General features: G+C 36.6%; 1 protein-coding gene across 2 annotated transcripts in view; it reads left to right on the top strand.

The window, feature by feature from the left end:
* Nucleotides 1-4,809: 4,809 nt before the first annotated feature.
* nus1 (NUS1 dehydrodolichyl diphosphate synthase subunit) overlaps nucleotides 4,810-25,145 on the top strand; it is a 70,159-nt gene continuing 49,823 nt past the window's right edge. The window contains exon 1 of one of the 2 annotated variants that reach the window (XM_047388492.1): nucleotides 4,810-5,292. In XM_047388492.1, coding sequence (XP_047244448.1) covers nucleotides 4,833-5,292 — 460 coding nt within the window. In that variant the 5' untranslated portion in view covers nucleotides 4,810-4,832. The remainder of the gene's footprint in view (nucleotides 5,293-25,145) is intronic. The other variant, XM_047388491.1, reaches the window with a different exon arrangement.

Genomic DNA, 25,145 nt, shown 5'->3' with positions numbered 1-25,145 from the left:
AGAAAACGGTGTTGGAGAAAAAAATCATGTGAGAAAATAAAAAAATTAGAGGACTGATTTATGGGATCCCTCTAGATGAAGATCTTGATAAAATTAAGAGAAGTATTATTGGTGCAAAAGTGAATAACTTGAAGAGATTGTCAAAAACAATAAATGGAGAAAAAGTAGGAAGAATGTCAATCTTCATTGAATTTAAAGAAAAAGAGTTGCCACAAAACATTAAAATAGGTTATCTTAGCTTTCAGGTTAGACCTTATATCCCTCCACCACTTCGTTGTTTCAAATGTCAAAGGTCACATAGCAATGGACACATAGCTGCAGTTTGTAAAGGGAAGCAGAGATGTCCTAAATGTGGTGAAGATCACAAGTTTGAAGAATGTAAAGAAGAAGTACAAGAAAAATGTTGTAACTGTGGAGGGCAACATAGAGTTACGTATGGAGGATGTGAAGTAAGGAAGAAGGCAAAAGAAATCATACAGATTAAAATGACTAAAAACATAAGCTATGCAGAAGCAGTTAAAAATGTGAAGGAACAAAAAACAAGAAAGATTGAACAAATAGCGAATCAAATTCCACAGCAAAGTACAGTCAGAAGAAAATGTTACAATATCAGTAGAAAAACTAATATTATTCGTAGCATATGTTATCAACTGTACTGACCAAGCCAAGCATAAAACTGAGAAGATTAAAATAATAGTGAGAGGAGCTGAAAAGTTTTTGGGGTTTAAGGAGGGATCGTGGGAGAACATAAATAAAAAGTTGGAGGTAGATGGGAGACAAGGAACATCTGGTGAAAGTACATGTTAATATTACAATGGAAGGCAAGAAGTTTAATCGCTAACGGACAAGAACTTAAAGGTTATAATGATAGTCTTGAAGAACAACCAGAAATGATTTGTGTTCAGGAAACATGGTTAAAAACAACATTGGATTTTGTGATAAAAGGATATGATGGTGTAAGAAGAGATCGACAGGAGAGAAGTGGAGGAGGATGTGGAATATCTATTAAGCAAGGGATACAATATCAGGTATTAGGGAAAGGGAAATAACTTGAATATATAGTGACTGAGATATGGGAACAAGAAGGTAAATTTAAAATAATACATTTTTATAATCCATGTAAAACATTGTCAATTGAAATAATGGAGGAGTTAAATGAATATTTGGAAGGGAAAGTTATTTGGTGTGGAGATTTTAATGCAAATAGTACATTGTGGGTTAATTGTAATGATAAAAATGGACAAGTTATAGAAGAATTAATGGAAATAAAAAATCTAGTATGTATTAATGATGGAAGGGGAACAAGAATCAATGTAAGAACAGGGATGGAATCAGTTATTGATTTAACAATGGTTTCAAATGGTTTAGCTGGTAGTTGTGAGTGGTGAAAAAATCAACTATAGGTAGTGATCATTATCCCATTACAATAAGAGTAGGATTAACTTTAAATAATAGGAATATAAGTGTCAATAAAAAACTAAATTTTAATAAGGCAGACTGGACTAAATTTAGATACTTGAGTCAAATAAACTTAGAGAAAGTAGATATGAGAATGGATATAAATGATGTAAATTTAAAAATTTGTAAGGTAATCATGGAAGCAGCAGATAATTCTATAAGGAAAGTAGGGTGTAAAAGTAATAAGAAAATGGTACCATGGTGGACAAATGAATGTAAAGAAGCAATAAAGTTAAGAAATAAAGCATTTAAGGTACTAAAAGGAAATCCAATTTATAAGAATTTAATTGATTATAAAAGAAAGCGAGCAATTGTAAGGAGAACTATTAAGAAGGTAAAAAGAGAATATTGGAGAAATTTCTGTAGCACAATAGGGAAAGAAACAAAAATAGAAAAAATTGGAAAATAATTAAAACAATGAATGGCATAAAGAGAGAGTTTGAATATCCTATATTAAAAATAAATAATATAAATATAGTAAAAGATGAAGATAAAGTTGAAATATTGGCAAGAATATTTAGTAAAATTAACAGTTCAAATAATATTAGTGAAGAGGGGAGAAAAGGAAGAGAAAATACAAAACTTATATATAAAGATGTATTACAGAGTGTTGAAGAAACAAATAATTTGTTAAATGTTGAATTTACAAAAGCTGAATTAAATTATGCACTTAGGAAGACAAAAAATACAGCACCAGGTAAAGATCAAATTTGGTACAGAATGATAAGGCAACTTGGTGGAAAATCGAAAGATATAATATTACAATTATATAATAAAATATGGGAGGAGGGAAAATTACCACTGAGCTGGAAGGAATCAATTATAGTACCAATAGCTAAACCAGGAAAAGATAAATCAAATCCAGGAAATTATAGACCAATAGCTTTAACATCAAATCTATGTAAAATAATGGAAAAAATGATTAATAGTAGAGTAGTATATTATTTAAATAATAAAGGATATATGTCAAAGTATCAAAGTGGTTTTAGAAAAGGGAGGAGTACTAATGATCCAATGCTATGCTTAGAGCATGAAATTAGAAGAGCACAGATAAATAAAGAAAGTGTAGTGGCAGTATTTTTTGATATAGAAAAAGCATATGATATGATGTGGGTGGAAGGATTATTAATTAAATGACAAATACTGGGCATTAAAGGGAAAATATTTAAATGGATCAAAGACTTTTTAACAAATAGGAAAATACAAGTTAGAATTGGGGAAGTGATCTCAGGAAAATATATAGTAGAAAATGGAACTCCACAGGGGAGTATTATAAGTCCGTTATTGTTTTCAATTATGATAAATGATGTATTTAAAGATATTGGAAAAGTAATGGGATGTTCACTTTTTGCAGACGATGGAGCTGTTTGGAAAAGAGGAAAAAATGTAGATTTCATTGTAAAGAAATTACAAGAGGTTATTATTGAAATAGAGAAATGGGCGTTACAATGGGGATTTAAATTTTCAGTTGAAAAAACCAAAGTAATGATATTTAATCAGAAAAAAATAAACAAGGAAATAAAATAAAAATTATATAACCAAGAATTAGAGCAAGTAAAGTATATAAAGTTTTTAGGATTATGGTTTGATGAAAAACTAAAATGGAATATACATATTCAAAAAGTTGTTGATAAATGTAAGAAAATGTTAAATATTATGAGATGCTTGGCTGGCAGTGACTGGGGAGCAGATAGGAAATCACTAAAACAGATTTACACAGGAATGATAAGATCTAACATAGACTTTGGTTGTATAGTTTATGGTTCAGCAGCTAAAACACATCTGGTTAAATTAGATATTATCCAACATCAGGCATTAAGATTATGTACTGGAGCATTTAAAACTACACCAACAGCAGCAATAGAAATAGAAATGGGAGAAATGCCGTTAGAGTTAAGAAGAATAAAACTAGAAATAAATTATTGGTTAAATTTACAAGGTAATAACTTGGATCATCCAATTTGGGAAATTTTAAATCCATGTTGGGAAAAAGAAAAGAAAGAAATGAAGAATTTTGGATGGACAATTGAAAATAAAGTAAAAGAATTTAAAATGATTGATTTAGAAATTAGTCAAACATCACTAATATCAATTATACCACCATGGATTCTACCAGAAGCAACAGTAGATATGTTAATAATGGAAAAGAAGCAAGATAAATCTTCCATAGTAGATAGTTATTCAGTACAGATACATTTAAATAATTATTATAGATATATTCAAATATATACAGATGCATAAAAAATAAATGAAAAAGTAGGAATAGCTTTTGTAGTACCAGAATTCAATCTAAAAATAGGAAAACGAATTACAGACGGCTTATCAGTATACACAGGAGAAATATTGGCTATATTATTAGCTTTACAATGGGTAGAAGACATAAAACCATTAAAAACAGTCATTTGCTCAGATTCAAGCTCTGCATTATTAAGTTTAAAATATAATCAATCAGATAATAGGATGGACATTTTATTAGAAATATTTCATACATTATACAGAATACAAAAAATGGGCTTGATAGTTATATTTGTGTGGGTTCCAGCACATATTGGAGTAGAAGGAAACGAGAGGGCAGATAAAATAGCAAAGAGGATAATTCAAAATCCTATTAGTTTTATAGTTAAAACAAGTAAATCTGAGGGAAAGAGTTTTGTTAAAGGAAAGCTGATGGAAAAATAGCAAAAAAGGTGGGATGAAGGAAAAACAGGTAGATGGTTTTATAAAATTCAGAAGATAGTAGGAGAAAGAAGAAATGGAAGACGAAATAGAAAGGAGGAAAGAGTGATAACAAGGTTAAGATTTGGGGATACAGGACTTAATTTACAGTTTTTAAAATTCAAAAGCATGATACTGGTAAATGTGATTACTGTGGAAAATATGAAACAATAGAACATGTTATATTAGAATGTCATAAATATGAAAGAGAAAGAAGATATATGAGGAGAGAGTTTGAAGGTATTAAGGAAAAGGTTAATTTATTAGATATTTTGAGGAAGAATTTAGGGAGTAAACATATACAAATAGTGATTCGTTTTTTAAAGAAAACAAAATTATTTCATAGAATTTGATTATAGTAGATACATTTGTGAAAGTAAGGAGGATATAGAAGGGTAGAATACAAAGTATTGTGTATATATATAGGTAAGATTTATTTATTCATTTATTTAATTTGTAGACTTTAAATATATATATATAGATAGACCGACACGAACCACACTCCATACCAGTAAGTGGCGGTAATACTACTAAAAGTGTGTTGCCAACCGCCAATAAAACCAAGAGGAAGAAGAAGAAGCAGCAGAAGAAGAAGAAGAGTTACACACTCTTGTACAGCAGGTGGCGGTATGCACCTTTACGTTATTTGCAATCCGCCAATGAAGGAAAAGAAGAAGAACTCTTGCAGGCGAAAAAGTACGCTCTACAGCAAGAGTCTCTACTCTCCGTTTAAAAGGCCAGAGATGGCACTGCTTTACGGCTTAATATGGCGGGTTCTTTTAGCTGTGGTTCGCATCAAAAGGGCGACAGTTTCCTGGCTCCGAGTCCGTCTTCAAACATGGAGAGGCCGTTTTTGGCAGCGAACAGTGGCCGCGCTGTTGCTGCCAGTTCCTGTGACTGAGTTCCCGGACTACCTGAAGAAGGCCCGAGACTATGATGGCAAAGGCGCTGAAAGCCGTCGGTCCCGCTGGATATCTGACGGGAATTCGCTGAAGAAACTACCGGTTCACATCGGCTTTGTAGTGGCGGAGGAGGAGCTAAGCTACACGGACATCGCCAACCTGGTCGTGTGGTGTATGGCTGTCGGTATTTCCCACGTCAGCGTCTACGATCATCACGGTGAAAACTTTTGTTTGACTCAAATCTTTAGTTTATCATTACTTCGTGTGAGAAAATTATTGACATGTTTTTTTTTTTACGTGCCACGTTTAATGACTTTTCAATCATGAACAAAACAATTTTTATACTTTTATTTGGTAGATGTTTTTATTACACCTGAGTAACCCGTTGTTTTTCCGATGGAAAAAAACAAAATATGCAACATGTTTTAATAATGAGGTGAGATATTTAGGATGAGGTTATAGTCTTATTTTGATGATCTTTTGATCTTAAGAAATATTTTTTTTCCCCCTAAAACTTCTACTGTTGTGTCACTTCAACACCTAGAGAGTTGACTTTAACTCCGTTTCAGATAACATTTGGTGTAAAATTAACTCTATAGTGTCAACTTTTAATGTGACTCATTTTAGTGTCAAAATTAACTATGAAACAAGTAAAAACTCAAATTAACACTCTTGTTTGTTTAGAGTAATATTGTTATTTTCAAGAGTTAATTTTACACCAAATTTACTTGAAAAAGTACACTATATTGTGGAATATTATATAATTGTTCTTTCTCCTCAGTGGAATTTTTTTAACATCTAGACCATATGTTGCTAAAATTGTATTCTACTGAATAGCTTTTCTCATATCTATCAAATCAAAATAATCACAAAGTTAGAAGTTTACAGTGACATTTATTGAATGTTATGATCCACTGCCATGCAGCATCTCCAGAACACAATGCCACCAATGTTCATCAAAGAAAGCGATATGGGACAATAAAGAGAGTAGTGTCATTCGCCTCATATGACTTTGTTCCTCTCCTTGGTCCTTTGTATGTCAAAGGGCCTAACATGAACAGTTGACATCTAACACAACACAATTTTGCCTTGTCCTAGTAACTTTGTAAGCATGAAAATGCTCATGAGACGTTACTGTACATAAAAGCAACATAAGCAGTAACACTTTCTCTTTAACTACAAAAATGGACTCGGTCTGGTTAAAACAGAAGCATTTCAGATTCAACTTTGCCACAAATAAGTAGCTTAGGCTAGTTAATAAACCCACTGTGTTTAGTCCAGTTCACTTTTATAACTTGAACATTACTGGACTCTTGCAATGCCATAGAAATTTCAGAACCTCCTTCTGTTTAAGGACACGATTTTTCCTGGTCCAATGTGCAACCGATTAAAAGTTGATGAAGCTTGCCAAACATATCCCATATGATTTTGAATTGACTACAGCTGTTTATTAAAAACAATTGTGCTTGTCTTCATAGCGCATGCACCAGCTATGAAGTACAGGTCCAATTTTCTGAATGCACCGAGAGTAATAAATGAGGAAATTATGTTTTAGTAAAAGTTTTTTTTTTTTTTTTTTTGTGGTTACAACTTTTGAAATAGTTTGTTGTGATCCACTATCAAATGTTTTCAATATGCACACAATCTTTGGGATAACACTAGAGAAAGTACAATGTTTACTATCTGTAGTAGTAAGAGGAGGAGGCTCCAGGGTGAATTAGTAGATGTTACTAGATTGCCATAGATGACAGGAATGTTCTTGAACAAGCACCACGACTGAGCTACATTTAGTCCAAGATCATTATATTCTCCGCATTAATTCACAGCCACTGGCCTGTTGTTCCTCTTCATGAAGCCATAGTCAAAATGTAGTATTCTCCAATTCAGCTCCCCTACCTTAACATAGGGTTTTTCTCCCCCAAGTGTTTTTCTTCAAAATATTCAAACACAGCTTTCAACTCGTACTGGGCAATACCTTGAAAAATCTCATGCATCACATGAACTGTGACGTTTTCAGTGAATTCAAAATGCATGAACTCTTCACACCTGAACCTGCAACAGTACCTTCCACTGAAAGACTGAACCAGACCAAACAAGCTATGCAAAGCTTATTTATCTCCAGTAACCTGCATTCCAATGGCCATGTTCATGGCCATTGGAATGGAAATTACATCAGTTTCCAACACTTCAATGTCTTGAACAATAGGTGCAAGAATTTCACTGAAGCCATACTGTTTAGGATCTTGTACATAAAACAAGGCCCAGAAGTGTATGTTAGTCGAAAGAGAATTCCATTTTGGAGAGAAGTTTCGTAATGTAATTTGTGAATACCTCGCTTTGAGCCGAGATTTGGGACCTCAATATCATCATAAACATTTGTATCTGTACTGCACTGTAACAAATTGACTTTCAAATTTACAGTAAAATACTGGCAGCAGGGTTGCCAGCCAGTTTCTGTATTTTTTACATTGACATTACTGTACAATGAACCCTCGCTATTTCGCGGTTCACCTTTCACGGTCTCGCTGCTTCACACATTTGCATCGTGCTTTGTGTTCTGCATTCTGATTGGATAAACAGTCTCTCCGGTTCTTCTCTACCTGTGTGCCAATAACGTAGCGGTTTAATATGTACAAGTACGTGAAACAACTACCGACAACAACTACCGATAACTATGTTCTTCTCTCGAAAAAACACACCTGCACTTTAGCCACACACCTGGCTTTAGAAGAAAAAAACCCTACAGAGCGGAGTCAGGATGCAGCGGCTCAGTCAGAAGAGCAGTGAAATATACGTGAGTCACTATTTGTCCTAATGTACCTTGTATTTTTTTTTCATAATCATTTTTCATTTTCTCCTGTTCTAATCCAACTCGGTCGCGGTGGGGCGGTGCTGATCTCCGCAATTTGAAGCCTTCAGTTCGTATTGATGATTAAAATTATTATTTTACAGTACAGTAGTTATTTGTAAAAAAAAAAAAAGTTTATTCAGTACTTTTATTTGTTAAACAAATGCTTGGGCCTGTAAAAAGGTTTTGTTCTTTGATTTCAATGTATTATGGAGTATTTCATTGTATAATAATTGTAAAAAAAATAAAGGTTATTACTTCACGGATTTGGCCTATCACGGGTTCTTTTTGGAACGTAACCCCCGCGAAAAACGAGGGTTCACTGTAATACAAATAAACGGTATCATACTGATAATACAGATAAATTCTGTATTGAAATGAAAAAACAGAAATTTACTGTATTTTTAATATTATTTTTCTTGTAAATTCTGTTATTTTTAGTCCATGAATAAATTCTGTGAATTGACATTTTTAATAGAGTAATTTATTATTTAAATTATTTAATTTATATAAATAAAAATGTTAAAATACTACTTATGAAATACAAAAGCTTTGCTGATGCAAATGTTTTTAATGCTCAATAAAAGAGGATAATATAGTTCCAAAAACAATATTTTATTTTGAAATGATCAGAAACGTTTATAAAAAGATAATACCCCTGAATCTTCTCGAAACCTTCAAAACCAAATCTGACTTCATCAGGGAGAGAAATCCAGATCAGAATAATGTTTCTGAATCAATGAATCACGTAGATGCCTCTAATGCACCATTTGAAATTAATAGGTTTTAAGTGATTCACAGGGGGAAAAAAAGCATTGACTAAAGATTTAAACATATCAAATAGTAAAAATATTACATGTAGTGTATACAAATATGTACAGTATCACTAAGACCTATTTAGATTAACAGAATGACAAGCAGGTCTATTTAGCTGCTTCCAAAAATATACAGAACAAATCATTTACAATATGGAAAAGTTAAGTGACCTCTTGACTTGCAAAGTATAACAGCATGAAACACCTTCTTAATGCAATGTGTCAGAATGGAATCAAGTAACTAACATTTTTACAGCAAATTAAAAAGTAGAACTTAAAAATAAACAAAAACACATTGATACACTTTATGAATAATTGGTGAAGTCATATTAACCTACTTCAGAACGCTATACAACTCACTGACTCTGATAATCCTGAAGTGCAGACATTGCATTGGTAGACTTGCTAAGAAGTGTAGAGACTGACCCAGAGAGCAGAACATTACAAGAGTCTGTACAATAGAATTAAAGGAGTCGATACAGCAGTTAACGTAATATTTTATACCAAGCTGTTTTCTGCCAATGCACTGCATGTACATTTGAATGATCAGAACCAGCCTATGGTGTAGCATTCTGAAGTAAATTAACATTGCTGCATACAGAAAGCAAATCTTGAAACAGGGATAACTTGATGCCAGTGACTTTGGCTGTTTTTTTTTTTTTTTCCACAACCAATAAAGTATTTTTCGAATGTACCATGGTGAAACATTCATAGTTCTTCTTTAAAACAAAACGTATTTATGTAACAATGTCCTTAGGTTTGACTTTTTTGTTTTTCTTCCTGGAACTAAAAATAAAACCAACAAAAAAAAAAGTTCAGGTACTTGATGTCCCACTTACCATCTCTCAGATGGTCTAAGAATGTCAATGTCTACTGGAGAGGAAGGTGTTCCAAGTAACTAGTAAGAGAAATATATATTAAGAAATCTTTTACATTTCACTCAAACGCTATGACACAAATAAACATACGAAGTAAAGACAGATTTATGATTCAGCTTCTCGTTTTTTTTTTTAAAGATGAATAATTGAGTGATAGACTTTTTTTCATCAGTCTTGTGTGGTTTTGTAGCCTGTGTTTGGTATAGCAGTGTTTGTCAACCCTGCTCCTCAAGGCACATTGTCCTACATATATCAAATGTTTTCCTGCTTTAATACATCTGATTCCGGCCATTGCAGTTCAGGAAGAACCTCTTAATCAGCCATTAACTAAAATCCACTGTTCTGAAGCAGGGAAACATCTTGAAAATGTAGGACAGTATGCCTTCAAGACCAGGGTTCAAAACACTTTTACAGGGCAGAGACGAGAGTAAATGAGAATGAGAGAGTAATCAAGTAAAATCTTTCCACATCAGAAGTTCCTCTGCAAGACAGAGGGAAAAAATGTACTTAGATTTATGAAAATTAACTCCAATTTTGACAGTAATACATTTTTCAATCACAGATTTTCACATGAATATCCAACAATTTAACCTTTACCTCTGAATGAACTCCAATGTGCACACTGCTTCCTCCTGGTACTCTCAAGTTAAATACATAGTATATGGCAATAAAGGTGGCAAGGCCAGACTAGAATGTGGCCTGTGTGCCTTCGCAGACGATCTTGCCTTCGATTCAAACCATCCAGCGCACACAAGTTGAGGCGTCTCCTACAATAATAAGCATTTTATTTGTACAGTAAAAAAGACAGAAAAAACAGAAAACCAAAACAGAATATTCCTCTTTATATTTGGTTAACGATAGAATAAAAAATGGTGTCTGCGAATGAGGAAATGAAGGGTGGGTTCAGAAATAAAAAGAACTGCTACTTGCCAAGTAAAAGGAGCTGTGGACTCACTGGAAGGGAGTTTGTTCATTTAAGGTCAGCTGCAATAGCATACCTCTATCAAAGCAAAGACACCAGTGTAACCTAAGCAAGAATTATTGGTAATGAAAAAAACAGTAAACCCTTTTTGACACCCTTTAAATGGACAAGTAACAGCTGTGCCCTCTTTCAGATGACTTTTAAGATGGGAAAGGGAACCAGTTAAATCACTGCAATGAAGAGCACAGAAATCAACATGACAACCAAAATCAGTGCTGCAGAGCTCTTCTATTGGTAAAGGTCTCTTATCATTACGATATCTCTATGAGTGCGATTTAAAGGCATTAAAAGATTTTAAACACCATACTGCAACTAGTCATCACACATTTAAAACTTGCATTTGACAAATTCCTGTGAAATTTCATATGCCTCACATGTGATAAAAGATCCAGATCAGATTTTAAAAATTTCAAATCAGATTGATGCTTGCACAATTGACACTGGACCATTTTGAATGGAGTGCTCATGAATATCAGAAGTGCTTTAATAATACAATTACCTAATTTTCCTTTTTGGTGTTTAGACACCACTGTAATTTTTCAAAACTTGCCACAGGAAATAAATTAAAATAAAAAAAAAACCAATAGATTTCAACCATGCATAAAGTTTCTCAGTTGGGTTTGAAACTACTTTAGGAAATACTTACAGAGTCAAAGCCACAGCAAAAAACCTGAGGGTTGGGGAGGGGTGCTGATTGTTGTATCCTAGCCTAGCAAAGGATTGGGCTCCACATCTAAAAAAATATATTATTTTAAAAATTCTTATTACTATTGCTTGAAAATATAAAACATTCCAAACATATTTTCAGAAACTGACTGAAAGTCTGCTTAGGTGCATCGAAAAGAACACTGCCCAAGGCCTTCGGAAAAAAAACAAAAAAAAACGGAAACGGCGGGTAGCGCTGAGAGGATTATACCACTGCTGCCTTCGCTGGTTGTGTGGTAATGAAAGACTTTCACATTTCTGGTGTATGTAGACATTTAAATATTGACTCCAAAGTTGATAAAATTGGGACATATGTGAATTTGTCTTGAACTACAATCTGATCATAGGTTCCTGCCTTCTTATTTCATCTTTTATCAAATCTTGATCCAATTACACATTCAATTGATTTTACAGTATCCCACTTGCCTGACAAAAATGTGGATCTTTTGTATTCCGAGTTAAGAATTCTGAAAGGATTCTGTAGGTCTTCAAAACATGTTTCAACTTTCTTGAACATTACAGTGTCTCTTTAATTGCTGAACAGGGTTCTCTGACATAATTTTAGAAAGCTTTACTTTTAGTGGTTGCATGGGGTTAAATGAAGCGGTAGCAGACTCTGCGCATGCGCTGCAGCCGACATAAAAAACAGGGAGGCCAGATGTCAGTCAAAGGGCCACTACTCTCATAAAATTCAATTCAGTTTATTTATATAACGTCAATTCACAACACATGTTGTCTCAAGGCACTTCACAAAAGTCAGGTACATACATTCCAATTAATCCTAATCATTGAACAGTGCAATTAGATTCAGTTATTTATTCAAATTGGATAAAACGTTTTTCTGTCTAAGGAAACCCAGCTCCTGGATGAGCATGTAGAGACAGTGGACAGTCACTGGTGTTGACTTTGCAGCAATCCCTCATACTGAGCATGCATGTAGCGACAGTGGAGAGGAAAACTCCCTTTTAACAGGAAGAAACCTCCAGCAGAACCAGAACCAGGCTCAGTGTGAGCGGCCATCTGCCACGACCCACTGGGGGTTTGAGAGAACAGAGCAGAGACACAAAGAGAACAAAGAAGCACTGATCCAGGAGTACTTTCTATGGGAAGGAAAAGTAAATGTTAATGGATGTAGCTCCTTTAGTCGTTTCATCTAGAAAGAAAGAACAGATAAACTCTGATCCAGTTTTCAAGGTTAGAGTCTGAAAGAGAGCACATAGTTAGTCACAGTAGAAGCTCAGTCAGTAGCCATGTCTAGGAGAGAGAAAGGGTTAAACACTGAAAGACAAGGTCATGTGGATCATCGGTAGAAGGTGAGCATTAAGTTGTTGCCAGCAGAAGCTTGGACGATGCCCCTCTCCAGAAAGGTGTCACAGGTAGACACAGAGTCAGGCCAGGTGTAGCTTCTAGGAAGAGAAAAGAGAGAGAACATAAAGTTAAAAACTGAAATAACAGCAAATTATGCAAAATTGGAGAGTAGTATGAGAATGTAGCGAAGAGAGTGAAAGGGGTCATTATGTTCTCCAACAGCCTAAGCCTATAGCAGCATAACTACAAGGATAGTTTCAGTTTATTTATTTATATAGCGCTTATTTACAACATCGTCTCAAGGCATCCCACAAAGGATCCGGAACGTTGCGGGGCCGCGGGGGAGACCAGACCAAACCACCGAGTGCCAGAGCCCGGCCATCCCAGAACGGGCCACGTGTAGGGGCACTAAGTAAAATAATAAACTGGTAAAGTTTGTCCATCCAGAGCCCACTGATGGTCATTGTTATACTAAAAACCACAAGGATTGGGATACCTCTCTCTGTCAGACTGATTATTGTCAGGTTTAACCAACCTAACAATACTTATAACAACACAAAAAGAAGAGAGAGAGACAAAGTATTAGTTATTGACTCGTACGAGGAGAACGGTCAGAGATATGTTCAGTTACAAGTCCCCAACCATTCTGAACAACATCTCTCCGAACCCCCCTTTTTATTTAGGATTGTCCCTGGTTACACTGAACATTAATCACTAAAGGATGGGAAAACAACAGCTGCATCTTAGACAGGTCATAAACTCCTTTATCTTTAAACAACATCTCTCCCACAGTCTCCTCCTTTGCAGGGTCAACTCTGGCCTTTTGTTCAGTGCAATCAGCCCCTCTTTATGACCTCCTCAACTGGACTGCTTCTTCTCTCGCAAGCTCAGCTCCACTTTGTGACCTTAACCTGCAGACAAAATTACTCACACACATCTTGACTGATTATAAGATAAAATGGTTAAAATAACACAAAGGGAACAAAATATAAGATAATAAAAGACTATATACAATTTTTCCAACATCTCCCCACTGTTTATCTTATATTTGCTCATATTCTCATATCACTTAAACAGCCACTTCTTTAGATTTTTAACTGCAAGATCATTTTTCATGAGCACAAATATAATTACACTCAGAGATACTTACTGACATTTAAATCACAGATCCATATAGAAATGGATCTGGGTATACATCAGAAAAGTGGTCCGTCACATCCTCATCACCTCCATCATCCTGAGGTTTAAGTAACGAATACAGTTGGGTTATTTTGTCTTCCATAGGAGAAATAGCTGTGGTAATGAGATGATTAAACAGAGAACGGAAACAGGGTATACAGCAACATCCACACAATGTCAAAATTGCAGCAAATACCGCAAAGGAAATTATTACTGATGATACTAATATTTTATACTTCCCAAACACATCCAGCCAGGAGTCCCACATCGAGGCGTCTACTCCAGAATGCTCTTTCATTTTGCCTTTTAGAGATCTCAAACCTTCTATGGCTTTCGTTAGGCTGCCATCAGCAGCAGTGTTGTTAGGAATAAATGTGCAACATTTTTCTCCAAAAATGGCACAAACTCCTCCTCTTTCAGCTAACAACATGTCCAAAGCAATTCTATTCTGGAATGCCATCAGGGAAGTTGAAGCCAATTGATCATGGACAGCTTCAAACCCGCTTTGTGTCCAATTTCCTAGTTTTTGTACATTGTAATGGATATAATTGATCCTGTCTACATTCTTGTTCAACGTACACCACCAACAGATACTTGATTCAAATCTTGCGGCTACTTGATCAACCAATTTATACGCATCTGGTACCCCACGGGGTACATCTATAGCATCAATGTAAGTAGAGTCCCCCTCAGTCTGCCAAGCTGCAGCTCTGCGCTTTCTATTATTCCAATCATGTGGGGTTACACTAGATAGTCCACGTGTTACTTCATCTACTAACATAGAATATACTGAAACTGGTAACAATAAAGTGACTAGAGCACAGAGTCCTGTTACATTTGAAGGTAATCGATCAAACAACCTGTCGTCACCACACCACCACCAAATGTCTCCTCTAGAGACTGGTTTAAAATACCTATTTACTTTTACAATTGTAATACACCATCCTGCAGTGAGATTCCCCAATTTATTGCCTCTCTCTGTCATATTTATACATGTGTAATTTCCAGTGGTGACTCGTTTATGGAATACTGGTTTGTTCTTATCTGCTGTGGTTACAGGAAAAACAGAATCCCAGTGTTGACACATTTCATTAGGATTAGTTTGATTCATTACTTCCATCACACAGAGTTGTGGTATCAAAGCTGGAATTACTTGTAATAAAGGCCTGGGACCCATACACACAACACAATCTCTTTGAGTCATGTTAGCAGCTTGCTCTACCATCAATAACCAGTTATTATTTGTTCCTGATACTCCAGTAATAACCTGGAACCAATTGTCCGTAGTTAAGTTTCCTAACCTAATTTTTACTCTCTTCGCTGTGGCTTTAGGGGAGAGAGTCGTTTCAGTTTTTACTTCACAAACAAAAAGGTCAAAATTTGGGTCTGATCCTGAAACTCAGACCCACAGGAGAAATCCCCAACATTTTCCTCCTGATGTAATGTGGTCGGAAGGAAATAGAGAGTTATGCGTGAGGTTTATTGTTACCTGGATAGCATTATCCACTTTATGGAGCCTAAACAACTTCTTCTGATGCCTAGCATAAGTAGTGGTGCCCCACTCTGGTGTCCAATTATTTCCTTCATCAGCTACCATCATGGACCATGAGGTGTCTCTTCTATCATTAGTTAAGTACCATTTATAACTTCTATAATCCTGTCCTTTCCTTCCTCGTTTAGTCAAGCTAATGAGTGGGATCAGCACCACAGCTATGGTTTTAGATTTCACGCACACTTGTATGCCATAATTATAAGAAGTTTGTTTAGTACACATAGTTAGGTTATCTTGCCTTCCTTGATTTAGCGCTACTTGTTTCATATAACTCATAGCAGGTGTTGATACATTCTGATTCATCTTGACTGGTTCCCAGAAGTACCAGAAAAACAAAAAAATCAATATGAGGAAAAATATAAACACACAGCATCGGAAAACATTGTTCATCCATCTAGAAATCATTTTGGCTGAAATTTTTACTCTAAGTGGTTCCAGTGTCTTAATTGTCTTCACTGACTTTCGGGTCTCTCCAGCCTCTAAATGTCTGGGTCCACCCTATTATCAGTCTATAAATCACTTCCCCTGATGGAGCTTTCAACCGAAATGATCTTTTTACAATGTGTAAGGTGAATCCAGGTTGATCTCTCAGCTATTTTTACTGCTGTGGGAGTGGTTAGCAATACCTAATATGGATCCTCCCACTTAGGAGAATACCAATGCTTCTTCTTTACACTCCTTATTAACACCCAGTCCCCTGGTTCCACTAGTTGGTCTTCCTGCTGGGAAATAGAACATTCCTCATTATTTAGAATTTGTTTCTGTTGTTTTTCTAACATACTCCTCATATAATCAGCTAGGTTAGCTTCTTCATCTAACTCCCACTGATTTTTGAATTGTGGTAGTCTGTATGGTCTTCCACATAACGTTTCATAGGGTGTTAACCCTGAGGTACTTGTAATGTTTATATATAGTTTTACTAGATCCAGACACTGTGTCCATGGTCTTCCTGTCTCTTCAATACACTTTTTTAGACGATTCTTTATAGTCCCATTAATTCTCTCTACCAATCCAGCACTTTGAGCATGGTAAGCGCAATGGTTTTTAAGATTTATGTGAAACATAATTCCTATTTTCTTTATTATTTGATTTACAAAATGGGCCCCATTATCACTATATATTTTCTCTGGAATCCCATATCTGGGAATTATATCTTTGCACAGTGCTTTTGCTACAGTCAAGGCATCTGGATGTTTAGTTGGAAATAGTTCTATCCATTTAGAAAATGCATCTATAATGACTAAACAGAACTTTTTTCCCTTCACTGTGGTTTAGCTCAATAAAATCCATATGAATTGTTTGGAAAGGGTATTTTGATTTTGGAAATTGTCCCCTTCGTGGTCTTAAATTCCTTTGTGGATTATGTTTTGCACATGTTAAACATGTTCTACAAAAATTTTTTGAATAAGAATTAAATCCATATGTTTTATAATATTGATGTATCTGTCCTACCATTCCTCCCTGTTGAGACATGTGAAACACCATGGCTCAATATTGCTGCCCATTTATAAAGGTTCTTCGGTAGGATAGGCTTATTATCTGGTCACATATAGATTTCGTCTTTTAATGCAGCTCCATGTTGTTTCCACTTTGCTATCTCCTGTGGTGGACTTTGTTGTTGCATCTCTTTTAACACAATATTATCTATATTATGTTGTTTTTCCATTACTAATATTTTGATTTGTCCAGCTGCAGCTGCTTTCGCTGTCCTGTCTGCAAATGCATTCCCTTTAATGACATCACTCGTGCCAGTAGTGTGAGCTGCACACTTACAGACTGCTATCTTTCTAGGGAGGTGTACTGATTTTAACAAATCTTTTAACAAATCAGCATGTGTTACTGGTTTCCCAGTAGATGTTACCATGCCCCTATTTTTCCAATATTGAGCAAATGTATGCACTGTTCCAAATGCATATTGACTATCAGTATAAATAGTTACTTCTTCATCTGCAAATAGTTTGCAGGCCTCGGTTAGCGCAATTAGCTCTGCAGCTTGTGCAGAATAATGTGAAGGTAATTGCTCTGCTTTTAACACTGCTTTTGTCACTACTGCATATCCTGTTTGTGTCTTCACTCATCTTTTCTAGAGGAACCATCTACATAAACTATTTTGCCATGCAAAAGAGGTAAATCCTGCAAATCACTTCTAGTTTTTGCTTCTTTTTCTGCTAATTCTTGACAATCATGTTGAATTCCATCCTCAGGTGTGGGTAACAGTGTTGCTGAGTTCAAAGTAGTGCACCTTTCTATAGTTAAATGCGGTTGTGACAGTAAGGTTGACATGCAGGACAAATGTCTAGCAGGTGATAGAAAGGTCATATTCGTCTGCAGTAATAATGCTGAAACTGCATGGGGAACCCTTAAAATTAAAGGATGGAATAACACTATTGTAGCACTAACTTCAACTGCCATGGAGGCAGAAATCACAGCTCTCACACAATATGGTTGCGCACACGCAACACTGTCTAGTTTTGAAGAGAAATAGGCTATTGGTTTCATTTTATCTCCATGTTGTTGAACCAGAACTGAAGTCATAAAATGTCCCTTACAATCTACCATCTGAACAAACGGTTTACTATAGTCTGGTAATGCTAAAGCAGTACTGGAAACTAGAACTTGTTTTATGTTGGTAAATGCTTCTTCAGCTTCTAGACTCCATTTCAGTTCAGACGTCATTTTCAGCTCTTCCTCATACATTAGTTTGTTTAATGGAGCTACTATTTCTGCATAGTTTGGCACCCAGTTTCTACAATAATTAGTTAGTCCAAGGAAGGACATCATTTGCTTTTTTGTTACTGGTTTTAGAACTTGTAATATTGCAGTCTTTCTTTCTTATACTATTGTGCGTCCCCCTGCGCTAAAATTATGACCTAAGTATTTAACCTCATTTTTACACAATTGAAGTTTCTTTTTACTGACTTTGTGTCCCTCTTCTGCTAAATGTTTTAATAATGCTACGGTGTCATTTTTACAGGTCTCCTCATCAGGAGAGGCTAATAGCACATCATCAACATATAGTAAAACCTGACTACCTCCTGGAGGGTCAAACTTGCCCATACTTGCACTCATTACCTGAGAGTATATACAGGTCCTTCTCAAAAAATTAGCATATTGTGATAAAGTTAATTATTTTCCATAATGTCATGATGAAAATGTAACCATCATATATTTTAGATTCATTGCACACTAACTGAAATATTTCAGGTCTTTTATTGTCTTAATACGGATGATTTTGTCATACAGCTCATGAAAACCCAAAATTCCTATCTCACAAAATTAGCATATCATTAAAAGGGTCTCTAAACGAGCTATGAACCTAATCATCTGAATCAACGAGTTAACTCTAAACACCTGCAAAAGATTCCTGAGGCCTTTAAAACTCCCAGCCTGGTTCATCACTCAAAACCCCAATCATGGGTAAGACTGCCGACCTGACTGCTGTCCAGAAGGCCACTATTGACACCCTCAAGCAAGAGGGTAAGACACAGAAAGAAATTTCTGAACGAATAGGCTGTTGCCAGAGTGCTGTATCAAGGCACCTCAGTGGGAAGTCTGTGGGAAGGAAAAAGTGTGGCAGAAAACGCTGCACAACGAGAAGAGGTGACCGGACCCTGAGGAAGATTGTGGAGAAGGGCCGATTCCAGACCTTGGGGGACCTGCGGAAGCAGTGGACTGAGTCTGGAGTAGAAACATCCAGATCCACCGTGCACAGGCGTGTGCAGGAAATGGGCTACAGGTGCCGCATTCCCCAGTCCTGTGCTACAGAAAAGCAGCACTGGACTGTTGCTCAGTGGTCCAAAGTACTTTTTTCGGATGAAAGCAAATTCTGCATGTCATTCGGAAATCAAGGTGCCAGAGTCTGGAGGAAGACTGGGGAGAAGGAAATGCCAAAATGCCAGAAGTCCAGTGTCAAGTACCCACAGTCAGTGATGGTCTGGGGTGCCGTGTCAGCTGCTGGTGTTGGTCCACTGTGTTTTATCAAGGGCAGGGTCAATGCAGCTAGCTATCAGGAGATTTTGGAGCACTTCATGCTTCCATCTGCTGAAAAGCTTTATGGAGATGAAGATTTCATTTTTCAGCACGACCTGGCACCTGCTCACAGTGCCAAAACCACTGGTAAATGGTTTACTGACCATGGTATCACTGTGCTCAATTGGCCTGCCAACTCTCCTGACCTGAACCCCATAGAGAATCTGTGGGATATTGTGAAGAGAACGTTGAGAGACTCAAGACCCAACACTCTGGATGAGCTAAAGGCCGCTATCGAAGCATCCTGGGCCTCCATAAGACCTCAGCAGTGCCACAGGCTGATTACCTCCATGCCACGCCGCATTGAAGCAGTCATTTCTGCCTAAGGATTCCCGACCAAGTATTGAGTGCATAACTGTACATGATTATTTGAAGGTTGACGTTTTTTGTATTAAAAACACTTTTCTTTTATTGGTCGGATAAAATATGCTAATTTTGTGAGATAGGAATTTTGGGTTTTCATGAGCTGTATGCCAAAATCACCTGCATTAAGACAATAAAAGACCTGAAATATTTCAGTTAGTGTGCAATGAATCTAAAATGTATGAATGTTAAATTTTCATCATTACATTATGGAAAATAATGAACTTTATCACAATATGCAACTTTTTTGAGAAGGACCTGTAGTTGGACTTTCACAGTAGCCTTGAGGTAGTCTGGTATAAGTATATATTTTCCCTCAAAGGTGAATGCAAACCAGAACTGACTATCTTTATCTACAGGTACAGAGAAAAATGCATTGCTTATATCAACTACAGTAAATATTCTAGCATCTGGTCTTAGGGAATTTAATAATTTATAAGGATCAGGAACATACGGGGCTTTCTTAACAACAGCATTATTAACTGCCTGTAAGTCTTGTACCAAGCGCCACCCTGTTGATGGAGCTTGTTTTTTAACTGGAAAAATGGGGGTGTTACCTGGTGAGTCCTCGCATTTTATTATCACCCCTGCAGTTATTAAATCCTTTATTACTGGTTTTATTCCTTCACGAGCATCATGTTTCAAAGGGTATTGTTTTACTCTGGGCCTGTATTCTGTTTTTGCTCTAATTTGAACAGGTAACGCTCCTGTTACTAAACCCACATCAGTAGGATCTGTTGACCATAATTTATCAGGGACTCCACTCAAGAACTGTTCCTCTTGTTCAATAAGGAATATTTCTCATTGTTGTTTCGTATGTAAATGTATCTCTTCCTGCACCGTCACTGTCCAGAATAATAACTTCCTAGTTAATCCTGTGGATGCACTAGTTTCTGTATTCATTGTTGTTGCAAGCCAGTCCGTGGCATTTTTTCCCCTCTGCACAATTCTTCCCATGTCCTGCCACTTAAGTTCTTTATCCTTGAATAAAGATATGTGTGGAGTTGTCCACATTTTATAGAGCTTCTTAGTGTCTTCCGCTAACACTATTTCAGCAACTGACGTACTTTTCCCATCTGCATAAATATAAGTTACCATGACTTTTGTAGGGGTTACTTTAGTTAATGCTTCTTCATAAGTTTTATCTGGTCCAGGAGTATTTTTATACCACATGGTAATATGTAGATCATCTGGTGTCATTTGATCTTGTAGTCGAGTTATGACATTTCTTCCTTCCGTTAGTAAAGCTTTTCCTACGTCTAGGGGTGGCTTATTTGGAACATCCAGTGAATAGTGGTAATAAGGTGGTCCCACTCCTTTTAACACGAAATAATCTCCTTGGCTGAGTTCTGCTTTTCTCTTTACTACAATATGTCCTTCTGAGGTTGGAATTAATGCTAACCCCAGATGTAGTAATCCATCTCGTCCCAATAGATTCACCGGACACTCATGGAACATTAGAATAGATAGCTGACATGACTGTCCATTGGGATCTATTATCCAAACTGGTTCAGACTCGTGTCAATTTCCCACTAGCTGACCTTACTGTTATTTGCTGATCACTATGTCTAGAATTTGGGATTGTTTCTCTACAGGTGGTCCTGCATGCTCCGGTATCACAAAAAAAAGTTATTGATTTTCCATTCAACAGTAAGGTAACTTCAGGTTTTATGCTATCTAAGGAGAGAAGGTCCTGGAAATTTAGGAGGATATCCTGCCCCTGTGTTTTTAGTTTTTAGTTTTCATCGGTGTCTGAGGTACTAGGAACAATTTCACTTGTTATCTGTCCTAGTCATGCTGAATCATTATTTCTCCATTCAGGACAATCTCTGGCCAGATGTCCTTCTTTCCCACAACACCAACACCCTGAGGTGTATTGTCTGTAACTTCCTCTACTCACTCCCCCTCTCTGACCCCTGCGGTTTTGTCCCCTGTATCTAAATTTCCCTCTTCCTCTATTGCTTTGATAATAAATCTGCTCATCTTCTCCTTCTTCTTGCTGAAAAAAGGTGTTACCTACTTTTTTTTTGTTTTTATCCTTCATAACTTTTTCTGCATGGAGGGCATGATTAACATAGTCTTCTAGATTTGCTGTGGGGAACCCTATAAAATGTCTCCTTACCCAGGTATTAATTGCATCCCTGGAACCAGCATGTAGTGCATTTTTTAACTGCTGTCGATAAGCTCCTTGTTCGTTTTCATCTTCTTGTAGACCACTATGTATTTTAAACACTTTTGTCAGTCTAATTCTATATTCTTCAAAAAGTTCTTCCTCTTTTTGTTTCACTCTGGCTATTTCTGCGTAGTCAGCTCTGCGTCTGAACCTGACTGTAAGCCTATTGATTAATCCCCTCACTCTGTCTGTTAGTTCCTGATCATTATGTGCAAGTACTGCGTTACTGTGTATAGGGTTCCAATTTCCCCTAACGTGATGCCAGTCAGTTCCTGTGACTGTCATCCATACATGTTGAACTTCCTCACCATTCAAATGATAAGATCTCCTAAGACTCTCCAAATCTTCTCCACACTGAATGGGTTCCTCTCTGGGGGAGGTTACTCCCTCCACAGCCTTTTTAACATCCTCCATTGTCCATGTTCTATATACCAAAATGGCAGGAGGTTGATTATCTCCAACATTTGGATTGGCCACCTGTATCATGGGATATGCTTCTGTTAGACTAGGGTCCTCGTCATAAATTAATTTAGGAGCTGTTGGAACTATTCTTGGGGAGTGTGTTAAAGTTGGAGAAAAAGTTCTCCCAAAATGTCTAGACCATCTTAAGGAGATCTTATTTGATCTAGTCTGCGGTGGAGTGAGACACTCAGGTGGTGGATCCCGTGGGGGCAAACCTGGATACATAGATGAGTTTACAGCTGTTGCATGTGCCTGTGGTTGCTCATCTATCTGTGCTTCCTGCTGTTGTGCTCCTTGTGGTTGTATAACTACATTTCCTGGTTGTCCCTGTCGAGCCCCAACACACCCAGTCTCATTATCTTCTGCTCTATGAAACAATAATTGTTTCCTACCGCTTCCTTCTCCCTTTTCTTTCTCTTCCTCCTTACGCTTCTTTACTCCTTCCTCTCTCCTTTTAGCTACTTTTAACCAATAATCTACATCCTCATAACCTTCTTTTCCCATTTTTCTTGGGTCATGTTTTGTTTTTTTAATTATTGCATCCTGTAGATTAACTAATTTCTGAGAATTTAGTTGACCATCATAATTATATGTGGTTATCCATTTATCTAAATATTTTAGTTTACTCGGATCCTGTGTTTCTATGAACTTCCAATCTTTGCATTGTAATTCATTTTTTAGTTTATTCTTACTAGCCCCTTTTCCCATGTTTTTATTTTATTTTTTTTATTTCAATTTAGTCCAGTATCTCAATACCTAGGGTATTCTAAATACTGGATTTTTCTCTTCAGTAGGGTGACAGAAAAATCTCCTTTTGTGGTTATTCTCACTTCAACTCTTTCGAGTGGAGAATTCTTGCCTTTGCTTCCACAAACGTTAGTCACTTACAATCCTACTGCTTTGGTATGAGGCAAAACCTAGTGGTTTAAATCCTCCATTTATTTCTCACATACACACATTTAAACGCGGATTTTTTCTTAGTATTTTTTTGTTGTTGTTTAAAATACTTAAACGCAGATTTTACTTAGTATTTTTTGTTGTTTAAAATACTTAAACGCAGATTTTACTTAGTATTTACTTTCTTAATACTTAAGAGGACTCTGTTGTCCCCTATAACCTCAGAATTTTCAGTATTTTTACTAATACTTTTAAGCAGAACTCCGGTGCACTGCTGTTAACCTCGGAATTTTCAGTATTTTCCCCAATACTTTAAGCAGAACTCCGGCGCACTGCTGTTAACCTGTTAGTGCCTAGGTTTACAGGGTTTGTTTCGTTTACGCAATGACCCCCAGTCATTCGTCACACGTTTTAAATCTAGATTCAACTCACCACTTTGTCCTCTCCTCTCTCTCAGAATTCCGTCAGCCGTCAGACCCCAGCGGGCGGGCCGAAATCCAGTCCCGGAAAGGGTCTGCGTGTCTTCCTGATGAAAACAGCCGTGCGCACGGTCTTTTCCTGGAGTCTACCGACCCGCTGGAACCATCAGGCTTAGTTGGAATCCGGCTCTCGAAGGACCAAATTAATGTCAGGTTTAACCAACCTAACAATACTTATAACAACACAAAAAGAAGAGAGAGAGACAAAGTATTAGTTATTGACTCGTACGAGGAGAACGGTCAGAGATATGTTCAGTTACAAGTCCCCAACCATTCTGAACAACATCTCTCCGAACCCCCCTTTTTATTTAGGATTGTCCCTAGTTACAATGAACATTAATCACTAAAGGATGGGAAAACAACAGCTGCATCTTAGACAGGTCATAAACTCCTTTATCTTTAAACAACATCTCTCCCACAGTCTCCTCCTTTGCAGGGTCAACTCTGGCCTCTTGTTCAGTGCAATCAGCCCCTCTTTATGACCTCCTCAACTGGACTGCTTCTTCTCTCGCAAGCTCAGCTCCACTTTGTGACCTTAACCTGCAGACAAAATTACTCACACACATCTTGACTGATTATAAGATAAAATAGTTAAAATAACACAAAGGGAACAAAATATAAGATAATAAAAGACTATATAAAATTTTTCCAACAATTATAACCATTGGAACAGAGAAGGGGTCATACAGGTAGCAGAAATGGAGGGCGTGTTTGCACCTCAACCATAACTGAGCCGGTTTAGGCTAAACCTGACTCCCCCTTACTCCATCCAACAGGGAGGGAGGAAGGTGGAGGTAAAAAATAAGAAAGATGGCTCAGGATAACCTAAGCCACTCTAACTATAAGCTTTATCAAAAAGGAAAATTTTAAGCCTAGCCTTAAAAATAGACTTAAAATAGTCTGCCTCACGGACTAAAACTAGGAGCTGGTTCCACATGAGAGGAGCCTGATAACTAAAGTAAGTAAAGAATTACAATAGTCCAGTCTTGAAGTAACAAATGCATGGACTAATTTTTCAGCGTCACTCCTGGACAGGATATTTCTAATTCTGGCAATGTTCCAGAGGTGAAGGAATTAAATCCTAGAAACCTGTTTAATATGGGATTTAAATGACATGTCCTGGTCAAAAATAACACCAAGGTTTTTTACTTTATTATCGGAGGTTAATTTAATGCCATCCAGGTTAAGTGAGCAGTTTCTTTTTTTAAAACTCCGGTCCAAAGACGACAACTTCTGTCTTGTCTGAATTTAGAAGCAAAAAATATAAAGTCATCCAAGTTTTTATATCTTCAAGACATGCTTGTAGTCTATCTAACTGGTTGGGCTCATCAGGATTTATAGATACGTAAAGCTGAATATCATCAGCGTAACAGTGAAAATTTATCCTATGCTGCCTGATA

This window comes from Girardinichthys multiradiatus, chromosome 15 (assembly GCF_021462225.1).
Source record: "Girardinichthys multiradiatus isolate DD_20200921_A chromosome 15, DD_fGirMul_XY1, whole genome shotgun sequence".
Taxonomy (NCBI): Eukaryota; Metazoa; Chordata; class Actinopteri; order Cyprinodontiformes; family Goodeidae; genus Girardinichthys; species Girardinichthys multiradiatus.
The sequence above is the reverse complement of the archived record's forward strand: the minus strand, read 5'-3'. Positions and strand labels throughout refer to the sequence as shown.